Genomic DNA, 21,671 nt, shown 5'->3' with positions numbered 1-21,671 from the left:
CAGAAATGCAAAAATGACAACTAGCATAGGGATTGATTAACAACAGTTTAACCCTCCATCCAGCACTGCGCAGCATCTCCAGCTATAGTGCTGGTTCCCAGATAATATAGTCAGCACACACAGGTTTTAGTGTAGATCTCTGTACAAGCACTAAGGTAGCATACTTGGTAGCTTCACTGTGGCTCCAGGAAGTCACTGGCTAAGAATTAGTTAGAACATGTAACCCCTCCATATTCTTAAGGTTAGTCAGGTTAGTTCTTTTGAACCCCTTCCAATCTTTATGCTAAGCTAGGCTAATCACCTAGCAACTTCATCCTCATACTTAACACATACAGACGTGAGAGTGGTATCAGTCTTCACATCTCTTCCCAACCAAACTTGTAATGATTTATGTCTTTAATGTCAGAAAAATAGTCACCGACTGCAGTGCTGCTTTTGTGGTGACTCGACATCCTTATAGTGAAAATAAAAATCAAGTCCCCAAATGCTAATTATTACATTTTAGGGTGATGACTTGGTTTAAGGTTAAGGTTAGGGTACATCTCCAGAAAATGAATATAAGTCAATTTAATGTCCCTGGAAATAACAGAAATACAATGTGTGTGTGTCCAGTGCCAAAATCAAGACTCATGCCGTTGAACTGGGTTGTCAACAGTGAGGGTCCTGTTTGTGGAGATAAGGCACTTTTTTTTCCCAGGAGGTCACTTCCAGTTGTTCTGTGTGGCCAGTGGACATATGTGTATATCTCTTGATGAGATAGGACTTTCCTATCTTTTTGCCCATAGAAGCGGAAGTAAGTGTAAGCTCATTGTTGAGCTATGCTTTTCCAAAGCTGACCCTTTTTTCCAGGAATACTCAGGAAATCTCTCTTGTTGAATGTCCTCTCTGCATAGCCTGAATCATTTGGTTTCAGTTTATTATGTTTTTAACTTTAGTTTCCGAATTACACGTCCTCTCTTTCGTAACCCTGTGTGACTGCTGTTGTCATACCAACCAAACACTGACACATAGCCTAGTATGTGCAAAGTCAGGACATCATGAAAATGAATTTCTAAATAGCAGTGCAGTCATTTATCACACAAGCTGAAACACTCCCTCATTCACAGAGGAGTGGACATGATAATGGAGGTTGGTAGTTCAAAAGCCAAAGCCCATATTTGAATCATGCTTGAGGAAGCACGGCACTCCCACATTATACTCCAGTAAAATTCCATTCACCTCCCAAAGGAAGTATCAGTAAAGTAGTCAATTATTTATTAAAACTGTCTTGAAGGACGGGTGGTACCACCATGTGGAAAGAGAGATTTGGCTTCAGATAGAAAATCTCAGGCCAAAAGCTCCCTGACCTTTTAGACATTTAAAAGAAAAGAGGAATACCTTTTCTACAACCTTCTCTTCCTCTGTTGTTTGTAATGGGTTTGTTTTTCATCCTCCCTCTCAGTGATTTGAATTCCTCATGCCCTCTTAGGCAGATACATGAGACACAGAGCCTTGTAACTTCTCTGGCATTTTCCTTCTAAATTCCTTGTAATGTGTTGTGTAATCCTGCCTGTTTTTTTTTGTCATATTTTTTAGGGAAGTCTCTACCACAGTGTGGGGATTTTGACATAAAATTTCCCTTCCCCTATTTATTGTAAATGATACATTTTTCAAGAAACACCAATACTGAACAGAGTCCTCGGTACCAAAAGTAAGCTCATATTCACACATACATTTTCCTAAACAACTTTACTGATCATTAGTACTTAACACTTCTAATATACATATATATAATACTCTCTCCACTCAACAGTCAAAACACCTCCTACCCTATTTATGCCCAAAACACTGAGGAATCTCCTCCACCATGACATTGTGCATTTCTCAAAATGCCCCATCTTTGTTTCTGAATTCTGCAGGTACAGTAGAGCGGGAAACAGGTACAAAAACATGTAAATGACCAAAAACATAGTAGTATTAAACATAGTCAACTGATTGTAAGATCCTTATTTTGCATAATAAATAACATATAAATAATAAAGTCCAGTTTCACATATAAAGATTTCTTCATACACTGTAGGCTGCATAGTAAAACTGACTGAATCATTAAAAAATATTAAACAAAAATATATGTATCCTTTAAAATGTATACTATTATACTGTATACAGTTCAGTTCAGTATGACTTTCAGTGTTGTATGTTCAGGTGTTTCTTATGTTCCTGTAGCCAAAGTAAACATATTATATTTTATTAAATCACATGAATGTGAAACTAAAGGCTACAACTGTGCCACTGATTCAGTCTCCACTGTTTCCCAGTGCTATTCAAAGCACAGCGGGTGCTTTGTATTACCTTAAGCCTTCCTGTGAACCATGTTCCTTTATTATTCCTTCTATATTTAACATATTGTTGGGATGTCAGTGACCCAACTATCTGAAATTGTATGTGTGGTGAGTTACATGAAGTTATCAGGTCCTGTGTATTGCATTATGTAGAAGGACCTACTATTTTAAGCTCTCCCCTCATAGGCTTTTGCTTCGTGTATATAAGAAAGTGTACCCCGCCCATTTTGCTGGAACCTCCTTCTCCCCCTGGCTAGTACACTGTGCTCAGAGTGAAAGCCTCCAAGGAGCACTCAGACAAAACACCAGCAGCTGTGAGGTGCAACTCCTTCTTCTGACACCCACAGCCACAAAGACATTTGAAACCAGAGCAGCACATGTTCAAGGGCACTGTTATCAGTTTCCTCTCTAGTTTTGCGAATATTTTGCGGTGACTCCCACCCCCCCAAAAAAGACCAATTGACCTGAGGAGAAGTTTTCATTGGAACAAGTACTTAGAATTTTAAAAAGTATATAAAACTTTTTTGGGGGACAACATGGCACTTCTGCAGATTTCTGAAAAGGAGCCAAGCATCGAGTTGTTCATCAAGGTCAGTCATTTCTTTGTAATTTCACTAGTTACCTGCAAGAGAATGTTTACTTTAATGTGTGAATTCAGTGGCTAAAGAAAGGGCTGTTTATTATTAGATTCAGAATTAAATTGTCCCTGTATTATATACCATTATCTAAGGTAAATATGTGGGCACTCAGAGACACACATGGATGTCCTGCTCACTTATCAGTATTGAAAATGACAGAGATGTTGAACAGTAGCATCAATCAGAGGACAACTCTCATTTTGATGGGTGCCGTCTCCAGATGTGCTACAGATGATGAAGTGTTTGTATCCCTGTTGGGGGTTACAGCATGTTTTATCAGTAAGCTCTGGCCACAGAAAGAGAGTCCACCTTATCATCGCAGACCCAGAAGGAGCAAGGAGCCTGCAGGGTGACTGTCCCAGCCTGAACCAGCCACACCCACTTTATTTACACACACACACTCACATAGAGTCATCTATATCAAGAAGTCAAATAGTTAGTCACTCTACTTATTTGTCCTCTTACATTATTTCCAAATATTTAACTACTAAATTACAGTGGGCTCCTTTTATTTTTCTAGCTTTGAACACAGATGTGTTTTAATTTCATGTTTCAGTGCAGAGATGCAGTGTTTTATGTGAACAAGGTCGCGTAAAGCTCAAAACCAGTACAACACAAACTAGACATTACATTGTCATAGTAAATGAAACATTCTACATTCAGTCGCTTAAAGGAAGAATCTGACAATTTGTGGTAACTAGTTCGCTTTCTTGCTGAGACAAGATGGCAAGGCTGATACTGCTCCAGTACACATGAAGCCACAGTTGGCTGCCTGTTGGCTAAACTTATCATAAAAACAAGAAACAAGAAACACAATGAAACAGCTGACTCTGTTTAATGGTGACAAAACCCACCTACCAAACCCTCTAAACCGCACATGTTAAATGTGCTTACAAAACCAAACTGTGAACGAGTCAGTTCTGGCTTTACATGGAGTCATGTGCTCAGTATGCTTTCAGTTTTTATCCAGATTAAACCAACAAGATATAATCTCTTATTTGGTGAGTCTTTATGCTAACATAACCAGATGCTGGCTTCATATTCACTGTACAAACATGATAGTAATATTGTTCATCTTGTCTAACTCTCAACAAAAAAGTAAATAATATGCCAAAATGTCAAACTATTCCTTTAATATTCACATATTGGCAGCATTATGGCTCAAAGGTGGAGCTCAGAAAGACACATGTAAGGCTATAACCAGAATGTGTCATGTCTGAGCTGACTGAAGGAGGAAAACAAATGTTAGCATCTGTTGCTGTTGTGACGCATCACCTGATTTTCCATGAAGGAAGCAACCTTTAAATATCCTGGACATGCATTGCACTTCTAACGGCAGGAGAGGAGAGGCGTTGTGATTGCAGGGCATTTGTGGCTGGTTAAAACTTTAACATTACTGTTTGTGTTTTTCAGGCTGGACATGATGGTGAGAATGTAGGGAACTGCCCGTTCTGCCAGAGGCTCTTCATGGTCCTGTGGCTGAAAGGAGTGAAGTTTACAGTGACCACTGTTGACATGAGGAAGTAAGCACCCCTCCTCTGACGAAAACACTTCCTGAGCATCTGGTCTTGGGGACTTTCACAGAGAACTTAAGAAAAAAACAGAGAGAAAATGAGAAGTTATTTTCAGTAATCCAAACCATTTCTCATTGTCATTAAGTGTTTAGCTCAGTCTGTTTAACTGAGGTTAGAGGGAGGAGCCCCTAATCTCAAGGAGTACAACGAGATCTGTGTCACTTTCAAACAAAAACCTTCTTTAATTGAACTTTTATTGTGTGAATTTCTCAGTCATTACTGTTGAGAAAATAAGATCAGGAAACGTGATACTTGCTGATAATTGAGTGATTCACAACACACATACAACAGGCCTCTGAAACAGGCGACCACTCCCAGCACTGTGTTTTTTTTAACTAAACCAACAGCCAGTGTTGAAATCACTAATCCAGAGTGCCACATTTGATTTTGATAGCTTCAATAACCAGTACACTCTTGGTTCTGAAATGCTTGATAACAATCTAATTCTACCACTGATATAATACATGTATAAGCAAGTCCTATTCTCTCCTTCCTTATCACCTTTTCCTGTGATCCCCAGGAAACCAGCTGAGCTCAAGGACCTGGCCCCAGGGACAAACCCTCCTTTTCTCCTCTACAATGGCACCCTCAAAACAGATTTCATCAAAATTGAGGAGTTTCTGGAACAAACACTGGCCCCTCCCAGGTACTGTTGCACTCCATAATGTAAATATTAAAGCTACTCTACCTAATTTCTTTTCAGACACTAGCGAGTCTAGTGAGATTGAAAACAAACAGAGCTAAGCTGCACCTAACCACTCTTTGTCCCGCCCATCACATCCTGTTTCCTTGCAGTGACCTAAACTATGAGTGCCTGTTTGCAACATACTGTACAAATGCAGCCTCCAGTCCAAAGCTAGCGTTAGCTGACTAATGAGCAAATTTGTCAGTCCACTAGAACTCTCTGGTTAGTGCTAACGTAATATAAAGCACTAACATTACACAAAGTTCAAATTGCTCCCAATTCAATACAAAGGTAAAATTGTGACCATGCTAGGGTTGCTAATGTTATCAAAACAAACACATGAGCTTCAAACTTGAGTCGTTTACAGCTGCTTTTAACACTCTCCATCTCAAAAAGCCAAACCGATGTTAACCCTAGTTTTTGCTCTCTGTTTGTCCCATTGTTTCTGCGCAAAAGAACCAACCTCCTCTGTCTGGCAGCCACTGTTTTGACTTTTATCTGCCAAGAGCTCCTCCATGGCTGGATGTTTTAAATTGCTGTTCACATTTCAAAAAGTGCTTCTTATAACCTTCACTAGTTGCTTCCATCTCAAAAATCTGAATAGATGGATGAGTGAGGACCTGACATATCCCTTCTTCAGGTGTAGAATTACTTCAGCAATCCTCTCAGGGGGTAAATTGGATCAGAAGCACAGTGAACTGTGTATTTTGTCAAGCTTACAGTTCTCTGGGAAGATGCTGTAGATACAGCTTATCAGAGGAAGAAACTGAAATACACAGAATTAGCCATGGAGGCAGAGGAGCGTGGCTGAAAAGTTAAAGTCCGCCCCGTGGATATTTGTTGTAGGGGATTTGTTGCCAAGTCAACTGTCTCTCTGCTAGGTGAGTTAGCATATAAAAGGGCAGAGACTAAGACAGCCTGAATTAGTTGGAAACAGTTAGCTTGAATTAGCCTGAGTAGATGAAAGGTCTGTTCTGGGATGTTGGAACACACTGCTGAGCCTTCTCAAGGGTTAAGGGATGCTTTGTGTTAAGTGTAGGTTAGGTCTGGAAAATGATGTTGTTTAATGTGGGACTCTGAAGATACAGTATATGACTACATGGCCTGACACCCCCCCTCTTTGGGGTCAATTAATGGGTAAACATCATTTAACCTATATACTGAGATTACATATGAATGCTCTCACATTCCTTGGCACATTTGATTGTGTATTATTGATTGCTAAGTGAATTAGTGATGGGTTATTTTCATTGCACAAGTTTATTTCCAGGCTTTCCTCTCTCCCCTGCAGGTATCCTCATCTCAGCCCACTAAACAAAGAGTCCTTCGATGTGGGTGCTGACATTTTTGCAAAGTTTTCTGCTTTCATCAAGAACAACCCAAATAATGCCTGTAAGCTAGAGTTCTTGTAATTTATTAATCATGTAATAGCTCATAATATTTTCACTTATGTTTACCTATATGGATATACAGTAAATATAAAGCCTTATAGATAAATAGATAGCTAGATACTACTTTCAAACATCTGAATGCAGGAGTTTTACATGTAACAGAGTACAGAGTGTTATTGATACTTTTACTTAAGTAAAGAATTTGCGTACTTATTCCACCACTATTCAAAATTAAAAGTAGTCTTTATGGTCCCTAATACAATAATAGACTATCTACATATTATATTATTGGGTTTTTATTAGCAATATATTGACAGGCATGCAGCATTTTATGCTTTAGGTGAATTTGGTTAGATAAACCTATTGCAATCCATTGTATTTTACAAGCTTATTGGGTTTAGTATATACAGTAACAAGTTAATCTACAATGTAACAAGTAACTACAGCTGTTACTGTAGTGGAGTGAAAAGCACAATGCTTCACTTTTAAATGTAGTAGAGTATAAGTATAAAGCAGCAGAAAATGGAATCACTCACATAAAGTACAAGTATTTCAAAATGTTGCTTAAATACAGTACTTAAATAAAAATGTAGTTTCTCACCACTGGCAAAGTTCGACAGAACAACACAAGTCTCTGTGTTTCTGCATTTTCAGTCCATGAGAAAAACCTGCTGCGGGAGTTCAAACGCCTAGATGACTATCTGAACTCCCCACTCCCTGAGGAGATTGACCACAACTCGAGCGAAACCATCATCTCCAAGAGGAAGTTCCTGGATGGTGACCTACTCACCTTAGCTGACTGCAACCTGCTACCCAAACTGCATGTTATCAGGGTGAGACAGTGGTTCAGCTGTGTTATCATTTTGGGTGTAATCAATGGTATAGTGTAGGTTTTGTTGTACTAGAGTGAATCATAATATGGCTGGTCTTTCTGTGCAAAATGTCACCTCTCTGGACAGTCAAGCGTGGCTCTTTAAGGATCATTTAATCAAATAGGATATATAATAAATACAAATGCAAACAAGATACAGTGCCTGGTTTATATTATATTATATTGTAATTATAACAGTAGTTCCCAACTTTGTGGGCTTGGTGTTCCCTTAATAAACATTTGTGTCTTTTTTAGGCTCCAAGTTGTTAATAGTTAATAGGAGACATTTCCTCTCTAAACATCTCAGTTTGGTTCATGTAACTATCTGTTCGAAACCCAAAAAGGTTAAATTCTCCAATATTTCACTAAAAATACAAAGAAAAAAGTGCAACAAATGAATACAAATTTGTGTATCACCTTTTTCCCTACTACAGTTTTCAGTAGCATACTTTATTATATGTCAAGGAGAAATATATATTTTTTAATCCAATACATTTATAGAACAAGTTAAGCTACTTCACACATTAGGATTTTAGAAACATAATGAGCATAAAATCTGATGCGTTTCCATATAACAGGTAGGAGAATTTTTACATTGTTGTATTGGTGCTTTTATTAATGTAAATGGTCTAAGTGCTTACTATTTCCACCACTTATCTTCATGCACCTCACAATTTTGCTCTTCCTTTGTGTTTATTTTAGGTTGCTTCCAAGAAGTACTGCGAGTTTGACATTCCCGCCGAGTTCACAGGCGTGTGGCGATACCTTCAAAATGCCTACGAGAGAGAAGAGTTCAAACAGACATGTCCAGCTGACATTGAAATCGAGAAGGCTTACTTTAACGTGGCCAACCAGAGGAAATAAACTTTTCATTCTCTGTAATCCATGTTCTGTTTTTACCACATGTAACCATGCGTATAAAGATCTGTAGAGAGCGTTACAACCTACAAGAAGTATCTGTGACAGTGAGTCACACACTGGTCCAACTGAAGCACCTTGAATTGCTGTTGCAGTACAACTTGTGGGCACGCTAAAACAAAGTGTTTTATTGGTTGTATCTACTGGCTATTCCTTCATTGTCACTAAGCAAAATTATGTTTGTATGCCACATTGAAAAGGCCAAACGTGCAATTGACTGAAAATGTAATTTAGCAGATTTGTTGTTGTTGTTTATAGTGTAAATACACATTTTTTCATTCTTTTATGACCAAATACCCCCATTAAAAATATATTATAGTGTTAGTGTGAGCAGCATCTTCACAAACAGTTCATTTTTATACAAAACATGAAATACACTTTTTGTATCTTGTACAGTATGATGTGGTTATATTGTTTCACACTAATAAAAAACACCTGATTCACTTGTCATGAGCTTGATTTTGTGTGTTTATGTATGCTGACTGGTACTACTATAATGCTCGCTTGCTGGAAACAATGAAGAAATAATCCTGAATTTCATTGTTCTTCTTTATGTCTCATACAGTAAATATTATAAACATTTTTACCTGGAAATATTACAATCAAAAGCAGGTCATATAAGTTGAATTTCTGATATTCAAGTTTATTTTCAGCCACCAAAAAAACAATTTTACAGATTCAAAAATATATTTTCTGATGATCCAGTAGAGACGATGAATATGCTGTTTGGAAACAAAAACGACGATGGAGAGTGAAGATGTTTCCAACCAGGCCGCACTGAAAACACACTAAACGTCCAGCAGCTGTGCTCTAGTTGGTCACACAGTATTTCCAGAAACATGCTGTTGGACATCAGAGAGAAAAAGCAAAGGACAAGTGAAGTCAGATTAATTAGTTATCCACATTTCTTTTCACACATTTTCTACACTCTGATGTAAATTATTTTAAGTATTACACCTAATACTAATTTTAATATTTTCTTACTGCAGTCACCTGCTTCTTCACATCATGATTGTACTATTTTATTTTTTTTCAGCTCTCTAATATGACATCTGTGTGGCTGACTGTCTTGCATGAGGGATCACTTCTCCATTGCTCTTCATGAGGTTACACCCTATCTTCCTGTTACAGAGTTCATTTTGTAAATATGCAGACCTAAGTCTAAGGATCAGTGGTTTTACATTTTGTACAGATTGTACAGCTTTTAACGGAAATTTGAGATATATAATAAAACCGACTTCACCTGACTTTATGCAGTTTTGTCTATGTTTGTATTTTGCTGTACTATTTATAATATTTAGCATTCAAAAGCAGCATACAAACATTTAATAAATGGTTTATAACACACTATACTGCAGTTAGGTGTTTATTAATGAATTTGCCAGTGATTATAATTCCTCCGGGGGACAGTCACAAGTGGAGGCTGACAGATAATGATGGCAGCACAGTAAAACACAGCTGTAATAATGTAAAATATGTCTTCACAGGAGTTAAAGATGTTGATAAGACTATAATAGGACTATAGCTTTAACATGTTAAACTACTTGTCTTTTAAGAAAAGTAAATGCAGCCTTTACTGATCACTTTTACTTCAGTGGAGTTGAGGATTTGTACTTACCACAAATAAAATATCAGTTTAAATGTACTTCTGCCAGTATATCATATGTCCTACATTACATAACACCAGCCTCAGTTACACTTAGCACTAAATCCCAAGCCCTTGTCAGTGACACCTTATAAAGATAAAGATGTGTGTGTGGCATTTGTGTTTTAATAATGAGTCAGTCACCTCTTTTGTTTGTTTTTGGTAAGTTCTGGTCTGATCTGAGAAAACCCTGAGAGCGAAGCTTGTTGGCTGCTGCCAGCTTGAAAACAACTTCTTTGAGGTCCTCGACCTAAAAACAAGAATACGACGTGGAAAGTGTTGGTTCTGATCCCAGCATATATTTGATCTTTGGTGGTCATATGTTCCTGCACTCAGTCTCAATTCCTGCAACAAAACTCTACTACCGACCTCCTCAACTGACTTAAAACCAATGGAGATGCATTATCATAATAATATAATAAGTTTTTTTTATAAAGCACTATCAAATTGATCAAAACAGGTGTTATACTAAAATATATAGTGTTATACTATCATTAGAGATAGAGTACAGACATATATTATCAGCCTTACCATATTTGAAAACTTATCTTCTTCTGCTGAATCTTTATTAGCCCCTAAAGAAAAATTGTAATAAAAGTTGAAGGATCATTATATTTACCATTATATTTCTCTATGTACTGCAAATGTCTGCATGTTGGTTTGTTTTGTTTTTACCTTTATTCCAGGAGTCCCTGCCTCCATTGTGCTGCATCAGTAGAGGATACAGATTATTCGCCTCTCGCTGCTGGCCCTCTGCAATGTTTAGTCCACCCTCCACTTCTGACACAAATTTTTGAATTAGATCTGGTGAGACAAACCATTGCCTCATCATCCTGTGATTATGATATTAATACCCCTATATTGAGTTAAGCAGAATAACTCGTATGCCGTAAAACAGAAGTCCCAGTGTTGCTCATGGCAGGAGGTCAGTTCTAGAAGGTAACATGCTTATTAAAGCTATCCAACACATTCAGTTAAATTAGAAAAAATATCAACAAAAAAAGAAGAAAACTTTTCAGTCTTACCTGACTGTGGCTCCAGATTGGCATCAGGATACAAAGGTAGAGCATCTGTCGATCTTGCAGAACAAATCACAGCCACAAGATAAAACACAGCTATAGAAATCATAGTGGCTCTGTCTTTAGATGGCCAGATCTGGACTCTACCTAAGCCTGACTGAGAACTTCACTTATATATCCCTCAGTGGCCATCCATTACAGTCTGATCAATACATTATCATCACATCCAGTCACCTGCGTAATGGTCTTGACGTGATGGAGCACAAATCTGAGACACAATTTAGGGGAACCTGTCAATTCAGCCGGAGCCTATCTGTGCTTGTACAGAGAGGCCTAACAAATGTTTACACTGCGGCTGTCCATCAGAGTTCTGATGGTTTATGTCTGACACCACTTCTGATGCTCTGTTCAAACGTATCGTCACTCATGTCTGAGATCACAGCTACACAGAGCTGCTGGAAGTCACTGCAGGTTTCTACGTCATTTTGTGTTGAATGACTCACATTTCTGAGGCACTTAATTATGAACGACAAATGGGGCAAATAAGTCACACTGTGAGGAAGATTCATCTGGAGGAAGCTTTGGGCCATGGGGCTTTTTATCAAACTGAAAGGCCACTAACGCTCTTCAGATGAGTGTATGTGGTTTGGGGTGATTTAGATGGTTGTTTCCATGTCTCTGAAATTGGTGTTGAAAGCAGCAACATTTGATCCATCTGACTGCTGAGCAGTCAATGAAAGGAAGCAAAAGCATAGCAGTTTAAGTTCAATGTTACACGGTAACTTTAAAAATTAGCCACAGAAACAAATTACACATGTGGAAAATGGCATTATTGCAAACAGTCACTCAGTATCGCTGTTTAAATTTCGTTCAGGATTTATGTACATGTGTAAATCATAGTCTTGGAAAATATGAATCTGAAGTCATTACGACTTCCTTTATTGAACCTAATCTTTGACCCCAAAATTAAAATAGTTTAAAACACTGAGACTACACAAATAAACTAACAGCTGCATTTATGACAAAGCAGAGTTTTAGATGACTTCTCTATTTTGATAGTAGTGTTACAAGTAAATATTTGTGGAACGACGAGACAATAATAGGAGATACAAATGTAGGTATTTGTGGCCCCTCACTTCTGAATCCAGATTAAGGTGTTTTAACTGGTTTCCTTGTGATTCACTACCACCTAAATTTTGTTTCCATGTCACACTGTTTCCTTTTTATTATTTATTTACTCGGAATATATTTGATATTAATTATTCCATGTAATACTTGTGCTATGGCAGAGGTATAGGTTACTGTACATTTATAATTTGGTTGCTCTTAATTACCAGTGGGTATTACTAGTGAACACTACATGCTAGCCTGAGTAAAAAAAAGATCTCACACTATATTGTATTGCAGCTCAATAGTAGCACAAACCACAGAAGAATCAACACCTCTCTAAACATTATAATTTGCATTCTAAATAAATCTGGAGGAACTGTTACATGAATGTTGTATTGGACCGCACTAGTTTTAGTCTGGTGTACCTAATGAAATGCCAGATGAATTGGTTGATGTATGATTGATACACAAATGGCTAGTCCTTCTCAGAGCATTTATGTTAGTTTTGGTAAGTTTGATAAATAAATGGCCTGGACCAATATTTACCTCTCAAGAGTAGGAAATCTTGTGCCAGACGGTGGCAGTAGTGCAACACTACATGTGGCAGCAGGAAGAGAAATTGGAGGAGGGGGTATAGTGTTTTGTCTGACGTTGCTAACCCCAGCAAACAGGAAGACTAGGAGCTGAAAGACAAAAAAAAAACAGCACTGACACCAGTTGACAGCGTTAACCTAAGTAGGTACAGTAACTACACTTTTCTGTTGTTTGTTATGTTGCTAACAGGACCTCACAGCTAGGGGTATAGCATCACGTTAAGAAGATAGGAAGCTAACAGTTAGCCACAGCTACGGGGTCTTCGTCTAAAATCCCCGGTATTTAAGAAGTTCCGTCGTATTATTGCTAGCTGTTCAGAATTGCTCATCTAAATGTGGATGTTAAAATTATGGAAATAAAGTTCAAACAGACGGGTGTCTGTAACGTTTCATCGAAAACTCAGCCTAAAATGTTTTAGTTTAGCCTCCTCCGAGACTGTCTTATGTCGAGGTCTGTCGCCTATTTCTATAGTTTTTGCCGTAGTACCCACCTCAGTGGTTGGGATTACGTTATGTTTAGGTGTAACAGAGAAAGCTGGTTGCGGTTAGATTAGGGTAAAATGTGGGTTATGATACTGTAATGTTAATGGGAAATGGGCATATAATCCGAAACTCCCAGGGGAAAGTAGTGTGTGTTTGTCATATAGACACATTGGTGTTACACCAATGTGTCTATATGACAAACATACACAACACTAACACACAAAAGGGAAGATTTAGCTTAGAAATAAATCTAAATGGCTGCATATTAGTTTCTGCAACAAATGGAAATGCCTATCTCATGGTCACACGTTGACCTGTGCATTCCTTGTTTCTTAAATGTGACAGTTAGCAGTTTCTCTGTGTTTTATGATTTTAAATTGTGAATCTTTAGGTTTTGGACAAACAAACAAACAACCTGAATATATCAACTTGGGCTCGGTGTAATTATGATGGGCATTTTTCAATAATTTTAACTTTTTAAAATTTCAAATAAATATTTGTGAAATTATTTGGTATGCAGATTTGTCTCCGTTAAAATAAAAACATTAATTATCCAGTAAAGGACACACATAATGAGTAAGTACAGCATGTTCTATTATACACCCATTGTAATTAAACATGCAGCTGAGGAATGTGAAATCATTGCTGTACAACTTGTTTCAGTGGTTGAGTTGGCTCTGTTTTCAATATGTAGTTAACAAATGCAGCAGTTTCATATTCCTTTCACTGTGTTCCCACCTTATTTTGTTAAAAAATCAAAACAAAAACGTATCTTTAATTCATTACTTTGTAGAAATAGTCGTACTCAGCATGTCAGGATTGGGTAGTTGACCCCATTCTTCCCAGCAGATTCTCTCAATCTCCATCTGATTGGATGGGAAGCATCTGTCATGTGCCATCTTCAGGTTTTCAGTGAACGGGTCTTAATACTTTACTTCTGAAGTATTTCACCTCTCCTGTAAAAGCACAAGTCATTAATAAGCCAGTGCCGCTGCACAGTAAATATCAGTTGGAGATACAGAATTTAAACAAAACTGCTTACGGACATGATGTTCTCCCCTAAGAAGCGACAATTAGGGCATTGATTAATAAGTTAATTTACTAATGCATTGACCAAATGTAGCATATTAAATAAACATGAAATTAATGCCCTGTCATTCTGATTAATCACAGTTTTAATTGAAATAAATTAAATTTAAAAAACTGTTCTAGTTTATAAGTATATAGAGAAATGGGGGCATGGCAGCAGGCTACTTGAAAACCACTGGAATGCGCCTGTCATTTTAGAATGATTCTGATTTACACTAACATACACACAATAGAAAGAACAAAATTGGCTGGTGTCATGAATATGATGGTAATGTCTCCTGCACTTATTTTGTGCACAAGGTAAGAACATTTCTATGCGCATGTTAGTGAATAAGGTCCACTGCCTGTCTGCCGTTTGGTGTTTACAGTCTTATGCAAAAGTTTAGGCACCCCTTGATACATAACAGATTTTGGTGATTTTTTATTTGAACAGATGTTAACACAGTTTCTCTTGGAAATGGAAAAAATGCACAATATTTTCTGCAAACAGTGATGCATAGTTACTTCTTATGCCATAAATTGAACAAAAATAAAAAATAAAAACATTATTATGGCATGGTGCAAAAGTTTGGGCACCCTACACAATCAGTACTTAGTAACACCTCCTCTGGCAGATATCACAGCTTGCAAACGCTTTTCATAGCCAGCTAAAAGTCTTTCAATTCTTGTACTTGGGATCTTCTCCCATTCTTCCTTGCAAAAGGCTTCTAGTTCTGTAATATTCTTTGGTCGTCTTGCATGCACAGCTCTTTTAAGATCTACCCACAAATTTTCAATGATGTTTAAATCAGGGGACTGTGATGGCCATTCCAAAACCTTCAGCCTGCGTCTCTTGAGGTATTCCATAGTGGATTTCGAGGTATGTTTAGGATCATTGTCCTGTTGTAGAAGCCATCCTCTTTTCAGCTTCAGCTTTTTTACAGATGGTGTGATGTTTGCTTCCAGAATTTGCTGGTATTTAGTGGAATCCATTCTTCCCTCCACCCGTGCAATGTTTCCTGTGCCACTGGCTGCAACACAACCCCAGAGCATGATAGATCCACCCCCATGCTTAATAGTTGGCAAGGTGTTCTTTTCATGAAATGCTGCTCCTTTTTTTCTCCAAACATGCCTTTGCTGATTGTGTCCAAAGAGTTCTATTTTAACTTCATCAGTCCACAGCACTTGTTTCCAAAACGCATCGGGCTTCTGTAGATGTCCTGTTGCATACTTCAGACGTTGGATTTTATGATGGGGACGCAGATAAGGTTTTCTTCTGCTGACTCTTCCATGAAGGCCTTGTCTGTGCAAGCATCGCTGCACAGTGGAACGGTGCACCACCACTCCTGAGTCTGCTAAATCTTCCTGCAGGTTTTTTGCAGTCAAATGGGGGTTTTGATTTGTCTTTCTGACCAGCATACGAGCAGTTCTGTCCGAGAGTTTTCTTGGTCTTCCAGATCTCATCTTGACCTCCACAGTTCCCCTGATCTGCCATCTCTTAATTACATTTCTTACTGTGGAAACTGCAAGCTGACAACGCTTTGCTATCTTCTTGTAGCCTTCTCCTGCATTGTGGGCATCAATAACTTTCATTTTCAGGGTCTTACACAGCTGCTTAGAGGAACCCATGGTTGCTGGGTGTCCACAAGTGTGTGCACAAGGTTTGAAGAGTCAAAGTATTTGTACAGCTTTGAAATTGGCATTTACCAATGACAGCTGTTGCTGTGCATCAGATCTAACGAGCTGATTAAGGTCTGATACCTTGTGAGAGACTTTGAGACTCTGGAACTCTTAGGGTGCCCAAACTTTTGCACCATGCCATAATAATGTTTTTATTTTTTATTTTTGTTCAATTTATGGCATAAGAAGTAACTATGCATCACTGTTTGCAGAAAATATTGTGCATTTTTTCCATTTCCAAGAGAAACTGTGTTAACATCTGTTCAAATAAAAAATCACCAAAATCTGTTATTTATCAAGGGGTGCCTAAACTTTTGCATAAGACTGTATATGTATGTATGTATATGTGAGACAAAGAAAACCACATAATCATGATTTTATTATCAGAACAGATGCCAATAATCTCCCTATTGATCAGTTTAGTTAGTAATTGGGCATCTCTAATTCAAGAATAACTGTTACATATTTGTGTGTGGTGAATTTACCAGGTGATTTATTTTTCACTTACAGTTTGTGCCTAGTATGTAGTATTCTTCTACAAGTATGATTAAGGCTTCAGTTAACAAGCCTGGAATGCCTGATGCGTTCCTTTTAATTTAAATTTATTGAATGTATGTCATCTGTGTCTGTGTTATTGTGCTGTTTTATTTTTTGCACTGATCTTATTTATTATATTTTAGTTATTTATTGTGATTTTATTCTGACATGTAAAGTACTTTGGTCAACTGGAGTTTATATAAATAAATTTGATTTGAACAAGCATTTTGAACTATTTTGGGCATTTTATAGACGAAGGAGGGAATAATCAAGAAAACAATTATTAGTGGCAGTTTGGTCACTGTCTTCAAATTGATAATTGCCAATCATTTTCTATTATTATCTTCTCAATTCTGCTCGAAATTGTATTTAGATAATTTATGGATAAAATAGGTGGATTAGATTAATCAAACAATGATTGCAACGCTAAACAGGGTAAAGCTGCATTTATTAACAGCTACAACTGTGTTTTTTTTTTTTTCTCTCTTCTCCAGTGCCTGCTGCCAAAATGTTTATGAAGGGGATGATCATGGGAGGCATCTTCTGCCTGGTGCTGTCCCTCCTGGCTAGTTTCAACCCAAGCACTGAGCACACGACAGAGGATCACCATCACCATCACCTCCAGGCCCCAAGTAAAGATGAGCTGAAACACTTCTCACATAGTCAGATGGAGGATCTGAGCAATCAAGTCCGGGTCTATTGCATAATCATGGTCCAGCCCAAGATCCTTGTTTACTGGGCTGCGGCTATACACACCTGGAGCAAACACTGTGATAAGGCTGTGTTTTACACCTCAGAGGCTTCAAAAGCACTTGAGGCAGTAGATCTGAATGAAAAAGATGACTGGGCAAGGTTACGTAAAGCTTTGACACATGCGTATGAGAATGCCGGAGACCTGCGCTGGTTCTTTGTGGCACAACCCACTACATTTGCCATTATTGAGAACCTCAAATACCTGCTGCTCACAAAGGATCCCAATGAACCCTTTTACTTGGGGAATGCTGCAAAGTCAGGGGAGCTTGATTATGTGGTGTATGATAGTGGCATTGTCCTTAGCTACGAAGCTCTGAAAAGGCTGGTAAACGTGTTCAAGGATGAAGACAAATGTCCAGAAAGAGGAGGCAGCCTGTGGAATGTGGGTGAGGAAAAGCAGCTTGCTATGTGTCTAAAATACACAGGTGTGTTTGCAGAGAACGGAGAAGATATCCATGGAAAGGGCCTGTTCAACAGTAAGAGTGTCGAAAGCCTGATATCGGACAGCATGCAGGCCAACCCCACAAATGTGGTGGAGGGCTGTTGCTCTGATATGGCAGTCACATTCAACGGGATGTCACCAGATCAGATGCAGGTTATGATGTTTGGAGTTTACAGACTCCGTCCTTATGGACACGATTTTCATGACCTATTACTATTTGACCCTCCTGTGGGCTCAAACAATGACTAGACTCATTCCTTATGGTGGGATGTGGGATTTTAATGTTTTGCTTCTGTGATGGCAGACCTAACTTTGGGGAGGAGGTTTTCATATGTTGAGAATAAAACTTGATCCTGGGTGAAAATCTAATGTATATTTGTACTTTTTGCACTCGGCACAATCAGAAGCCCATTACTTTGTGGTGTAGATAAACAGTAGATGGATGTGCCATCTTTTGAATGAACATGGTACGAGATTAGATTATGTATGTTTTGGTCATTGTAATATTGTTATGCATCTTAAATGTTTGCCTTTTTGTTTCTAAAATTATTTAACTGTTGTAAGTGTGTGGTCTGCATAACCTCATTATGACGGGGCTTTGTTCTCAGAGAATAAATTACACTGTTTATTTAATGATTATACTGAAGCACCAATAATCAGTACTGAGTCAAAGATGTATCATGATACTGTCCAGTTCCATATGAAGTTTCATTCTTGCCATGATTTGTTGGGTTATCTTAACATGTGAACAATTTACCTTAGAGCTAAATGGAAAATAATACCTCAATGCTGACTTATGGGTAAATTATATTTCTTCTGGTACACATACAAAAGATTTTTTAAAATCAGTATAAGTAAATTTTTCTGCTGACATTTCAAAAATATGTGAGCATTAGAGAGGGCTTGTTTTAAAAAGTGAGACTTTGATATAATAAAAATAGGTTTGTTAACTGTTAGAAGGTGAAAATAAAGCAGGTATCTTTCCTGCTGTTGATCTTAAGCATACTGCAAATGACTTTGGTCAAGGGAAATATTTGTACAAATAAAGAACTGCTTTATTAAGCTCTCTACATTATATAACAATGAATGTATTCTACTGCAGACACACTGGGGCCACTGTTTTATATAAGGATAATTTGTGACAGTTGTGAGGTACTTTCATTATCTACATTGATTTGATGCCATTTCACACATGTATACATTTTAAAGAGTGATATTGGACTTTTTAGTGCCTGATGTATCTGACAGGTGTTGTTACTTTTCAGAATTATATTTTACATTCATAAAATATAATTCAGTGCTTGACTATTCAGCTGACTACTGGTGTCTGACAAATCGCAACATTAAAGTGTCCAATAATACAATGCATTGTTAACACTGAAATAAGTTAATAAAATGTTTCTGAGTGTAAATCCCTGGACACCAACCACTTCAGCCAGTTCCTTACTGTAAGCAGTCACATTTTACTCACTGGAGGAGAACTGGGAAATCTACATCACAATGCCACTCCTTCAGTCAACATGCAACCTGACTTTCAAGTCAAGTCAAGAGTCTTTATGGTCATTATGCATAGCACAACAAAATTGTTTTCTGGCACCTCTCGGCTTAAAAGACATTGTTTATATAACACAAAATTGTATAAGTCAATATAAAAAGGGATGTATGGGACCTAATAAGGTCAGCAGCATGTGAGTGTGGTAACATTATAAGGTGCAGCTCAGTGCAAATCTCAGTCTATAGGTAGAGGTGAGCATGGGTGTTTGTCTGCAGAGGAGACAGGACACATTCTTAGTCCAGTTAATAAATACTTGAAAACCTCATTGGACTGGCACTGGAATTAAATTTCACAACCACAGGGAATCTTTAGGTTCATACCAACTGAGGATCACATCTTAAGCAATAAATCTTTTATTTGTGCAGAATGACAGCTCATTCAAAGCCTCCAGCAGGTTACACAATTAAGTCCTTAGGCTAAAACATTTCACTGGAAGCTCATGCTTCGCCACACTCAGGTGGCACTGCAGAGGATCACCATCACCTCCAGGCCTTATAAAGATGAGCTGAAACACTTCTCACATAGATGGAGGAGCTGAGCAATCAAGTCCGGGTCTATTGCATAATCATGGTCCAGGCCAAGATCCTTGTTTACTGGGCTGCGGCTATACACACCTGGAGCAAACACTGTGATAAGGCTGTGTTTTACACCTCAGAGGCTTCAAAAGCACTTGAGGCAGTAGATCTGAATGAAAAAGATGACTGGGCAAGGTTACGTAAAGCTTTGACACATGCGTATGAGAATGCCGGAGACCTGCGCTGGTTCTTTGTGGCACAACCCACTACATTTGCCATTATTGAGAACCTCAAATACCTGCTGCTCACAAAGGATCCCAATGAACCCTTTTACTTGGGGAATGCTGCAAAGTCAGGGGAGCTTGATTATGTGGTGTATGATAGTGGCATTGTCCTTAGCTACGAAGCTCTGAAAAGGCTGGTAAACGTGTTCAAGGATGAAGACAAATGTCCAGAAAGAGGAGGCAGCCTGTGGAATGTGGGTGAGGAAAAGCAGCTTGCTATGTGTCTAAAATACACAGGTGTGTTTGCAGAGAACGGAGAAGATATCCATGGAAAGGGCCTGTTCAACAGTAAGAGTGTCGAAAGCCTGATATCGGACAGCATGCAGGCCAACCCCACAAATGTGGTGGAGGGCTGTTGCTCTGATATGGCAGTCACATTCAACGGGATGTCACCAGATCAGATGCAGGTTATGATGTTTGGAGTTTACAGACTCCGTCCTTATGGACATGATTTTCATGACCTATTAATATTTGACCCTCCTGTGGGCTCAGACAATGACTAGACTCATTCCTTATGGTGGGATGTGGCATTTTAATGTTTTTAACTTTGGGGTGGTGGTTTTCATATGTTGAGTATAGCAACATTAAAAAGTGTCTAATAATACAATGCATTGTTAACACTGAAAGAATTTAACCAACTGTTTGAGTGAAAATTCCTGGACACCAACCATTTCCTTACAGTAAGCAGTCACATTTTACTCACTGGAGGAGTAGAACAGGTCTAACTGGGAAATCTACATCACAATGCCACTCCTTCAGTCAGCATGCAACTTTGTTCACATTCTAAACTGCTTCAGTAGACAGGACACATCCTTACGCCAATTCATAAATACTTGAAAACCTGATTGGACTGGCACTGGAATTAAATTTCATAACCACAGGTTCACATGCAAAACACCAATTGAGAATCAGATCTTAAGCAATAATTCTTTTATTTGTGCAGAATGTCATCTGATTCAAAGCGTCCAGCAGGTTACGCAATTAAGTCCATAGGCGTAAACATTTGACTGGCAGCTCATGTTTCGCCACACTCAGGTGGCACTGCAGATGATGTCATCATTTATATGTCTTCATGTGCCACAGTCCATCGTTGAGATAGTGAACGTTCTCAATTCCAATTCCCTTGTTGACTTTCTCTCTGTTTATGAAGGACAAACAGGTTAAGATTATAAATAATTCGAGCAGCAATAGAAAGTTCTTGCTCCTCTGAAATGTACACAATCTTACATGCTTTCTGCAGACATCTTCATAACGCCAACACAAAGTGCATGTTGTTTTCCCTCTGCCATTATGGCCTGCATCCACTTGTTAAAGCAAACGTGTTAATTTAAAAAGTGAAAGGAAGGTGACGTTTTTTTTGTGAAGTTGCAAAATCTATAGCACAGGATAATTTCAGTGCAAAAATCAAATAGCTTCCATGTGCAGCATCATGCATATACAAGGATACAACTACTGTGTCAGCGTCAGCTGGGTACAGTTTAGCGCCTGGTGATGTCAGCCCTGGACACATGATGTTGGCTCCACTTAAGACAAACTTAATTGCCCCTTTGTCTACTTGCTGGTGTGGCAGAATGAAGGGATCTGTGAAA

General features: G+C 38.3%; 4 protein-coding genes across 6 annotated transcripts in view; 3 read left to right on the top strand and 1 right to left on the bottom strand.

Moving 5' to 3' along the window:
* The first annotated feature begins 2,564 nt into the window (after positions 1-2,564).
* Positions 2,565-8,846, top strand: clic2 (chloride intracellular channel 2). Its single transcript, XM_020586950.1, has 6 exons — positions 2,565-2,911; positions 4,373-4,482; positions 5,054-5,179; positions 6,510-6,610; positions 7,264-7,442; positions 8,183-8,846. The coding sequence occupies exons 1-6, from the start codon at positions 2,858-2,860 to the stop codon at positions 8,342-8,344; spliced, it is 732 nt and encodes a 243-aa protein (XP_020442606.1). The 5' UTR covers positions 2,565-2,857; the 3' UTR covers positions 8,345-8,846.
* Positions 8,847-12,816: 3,970 nt separating this feature from the next.
* On the top strand, positions 12,817-19,154 carry LOC109958122 (C1GALT1-specific chaperone 1-like). Of its 2 annotated transcripts, none has more exons than XM_020596511.1 (2): positions 12,817-12,907; positions 17,028-19,154. In XM_020596511.1, coding segments are annotated over exons 1-2 (951 nt in total). In that variant the 5' UTR covers positions 12,817-12,906; the 3' UTR covers positions 17,978-19,154. The 2 variants fall into 2 exon arrangements, with proteins under 2 accessions (XP_020452167.1, XP_020452175.1); XM_020596519.1 differs by having other exon boundaries at positions 12,817-12,911.
* A 654-nt stretch (positions 19,155-19,808) lies between these two features.
* On the top strand, positions 19,809-20,893 carry LOC109953511 (C1GALT1-specific chaperone 1-like). Its single transcript, XM_020589019.1, has one exon. It carries the CDS (start codon positions 19,809-19,811, stop codon positions 20,583-20,585), a length of 777 nt encoding a protein of 258 aa, XP_020444675.1. The 3' UTR covers positions 20,586-20,893.
* Positions 20,894-20,997: 104 nt separating this feature from the next.
* Positions 20,998-21,671, bottom strand: part of mcts1 (MCTS1 re-initiation and release factor) — a 2,945-nt gene continuing 2,271 nt past the window's right edge. For both annotated transcript variants that reach the window (XM_020589163.1, XM_020589113.1), the window contains 3 exons: positions 21,530-21,663; positions 21,310-21,377; positions 20,998-21,220 (listed from right to left, as the gene is read on the bottom strand). In XM_020589163.1, the coding sequence (XP_020444819.1) occupies positions 21,139-21,220; positions 21,310-21,377; positions 21,530-21,663 (284 nt within the window). In that variant the 3' untranslated portion in view covers positions 20,998-21,138. The remainder of the gene's footprint in view (positions 21,221-21,309; positions 21,378-21,529; positions 21,664-21,671) is intronic.

Source organism: Monopterus albus, unplaced genomic scaffold (assembly GCF_001952655.1).
Source record: "Monopterus albus unplaced genomic scaffold, M_albus_1.0 scaffold2.1, whole genome shotgun sequence".
Classification (NCBI taxonomy): domain Eukaryota; kingdom Metazoa; phylum Chordata; class Actinopteri; order Synbranchiformes; family Synbranchidae; genus Monopterus; species Monopterus albus.
The sequence above is the reverse complement of the archived record's forward strand: the minus strand, read 5'-3'. Positions and strand labels throughout refer to the sequence as shown.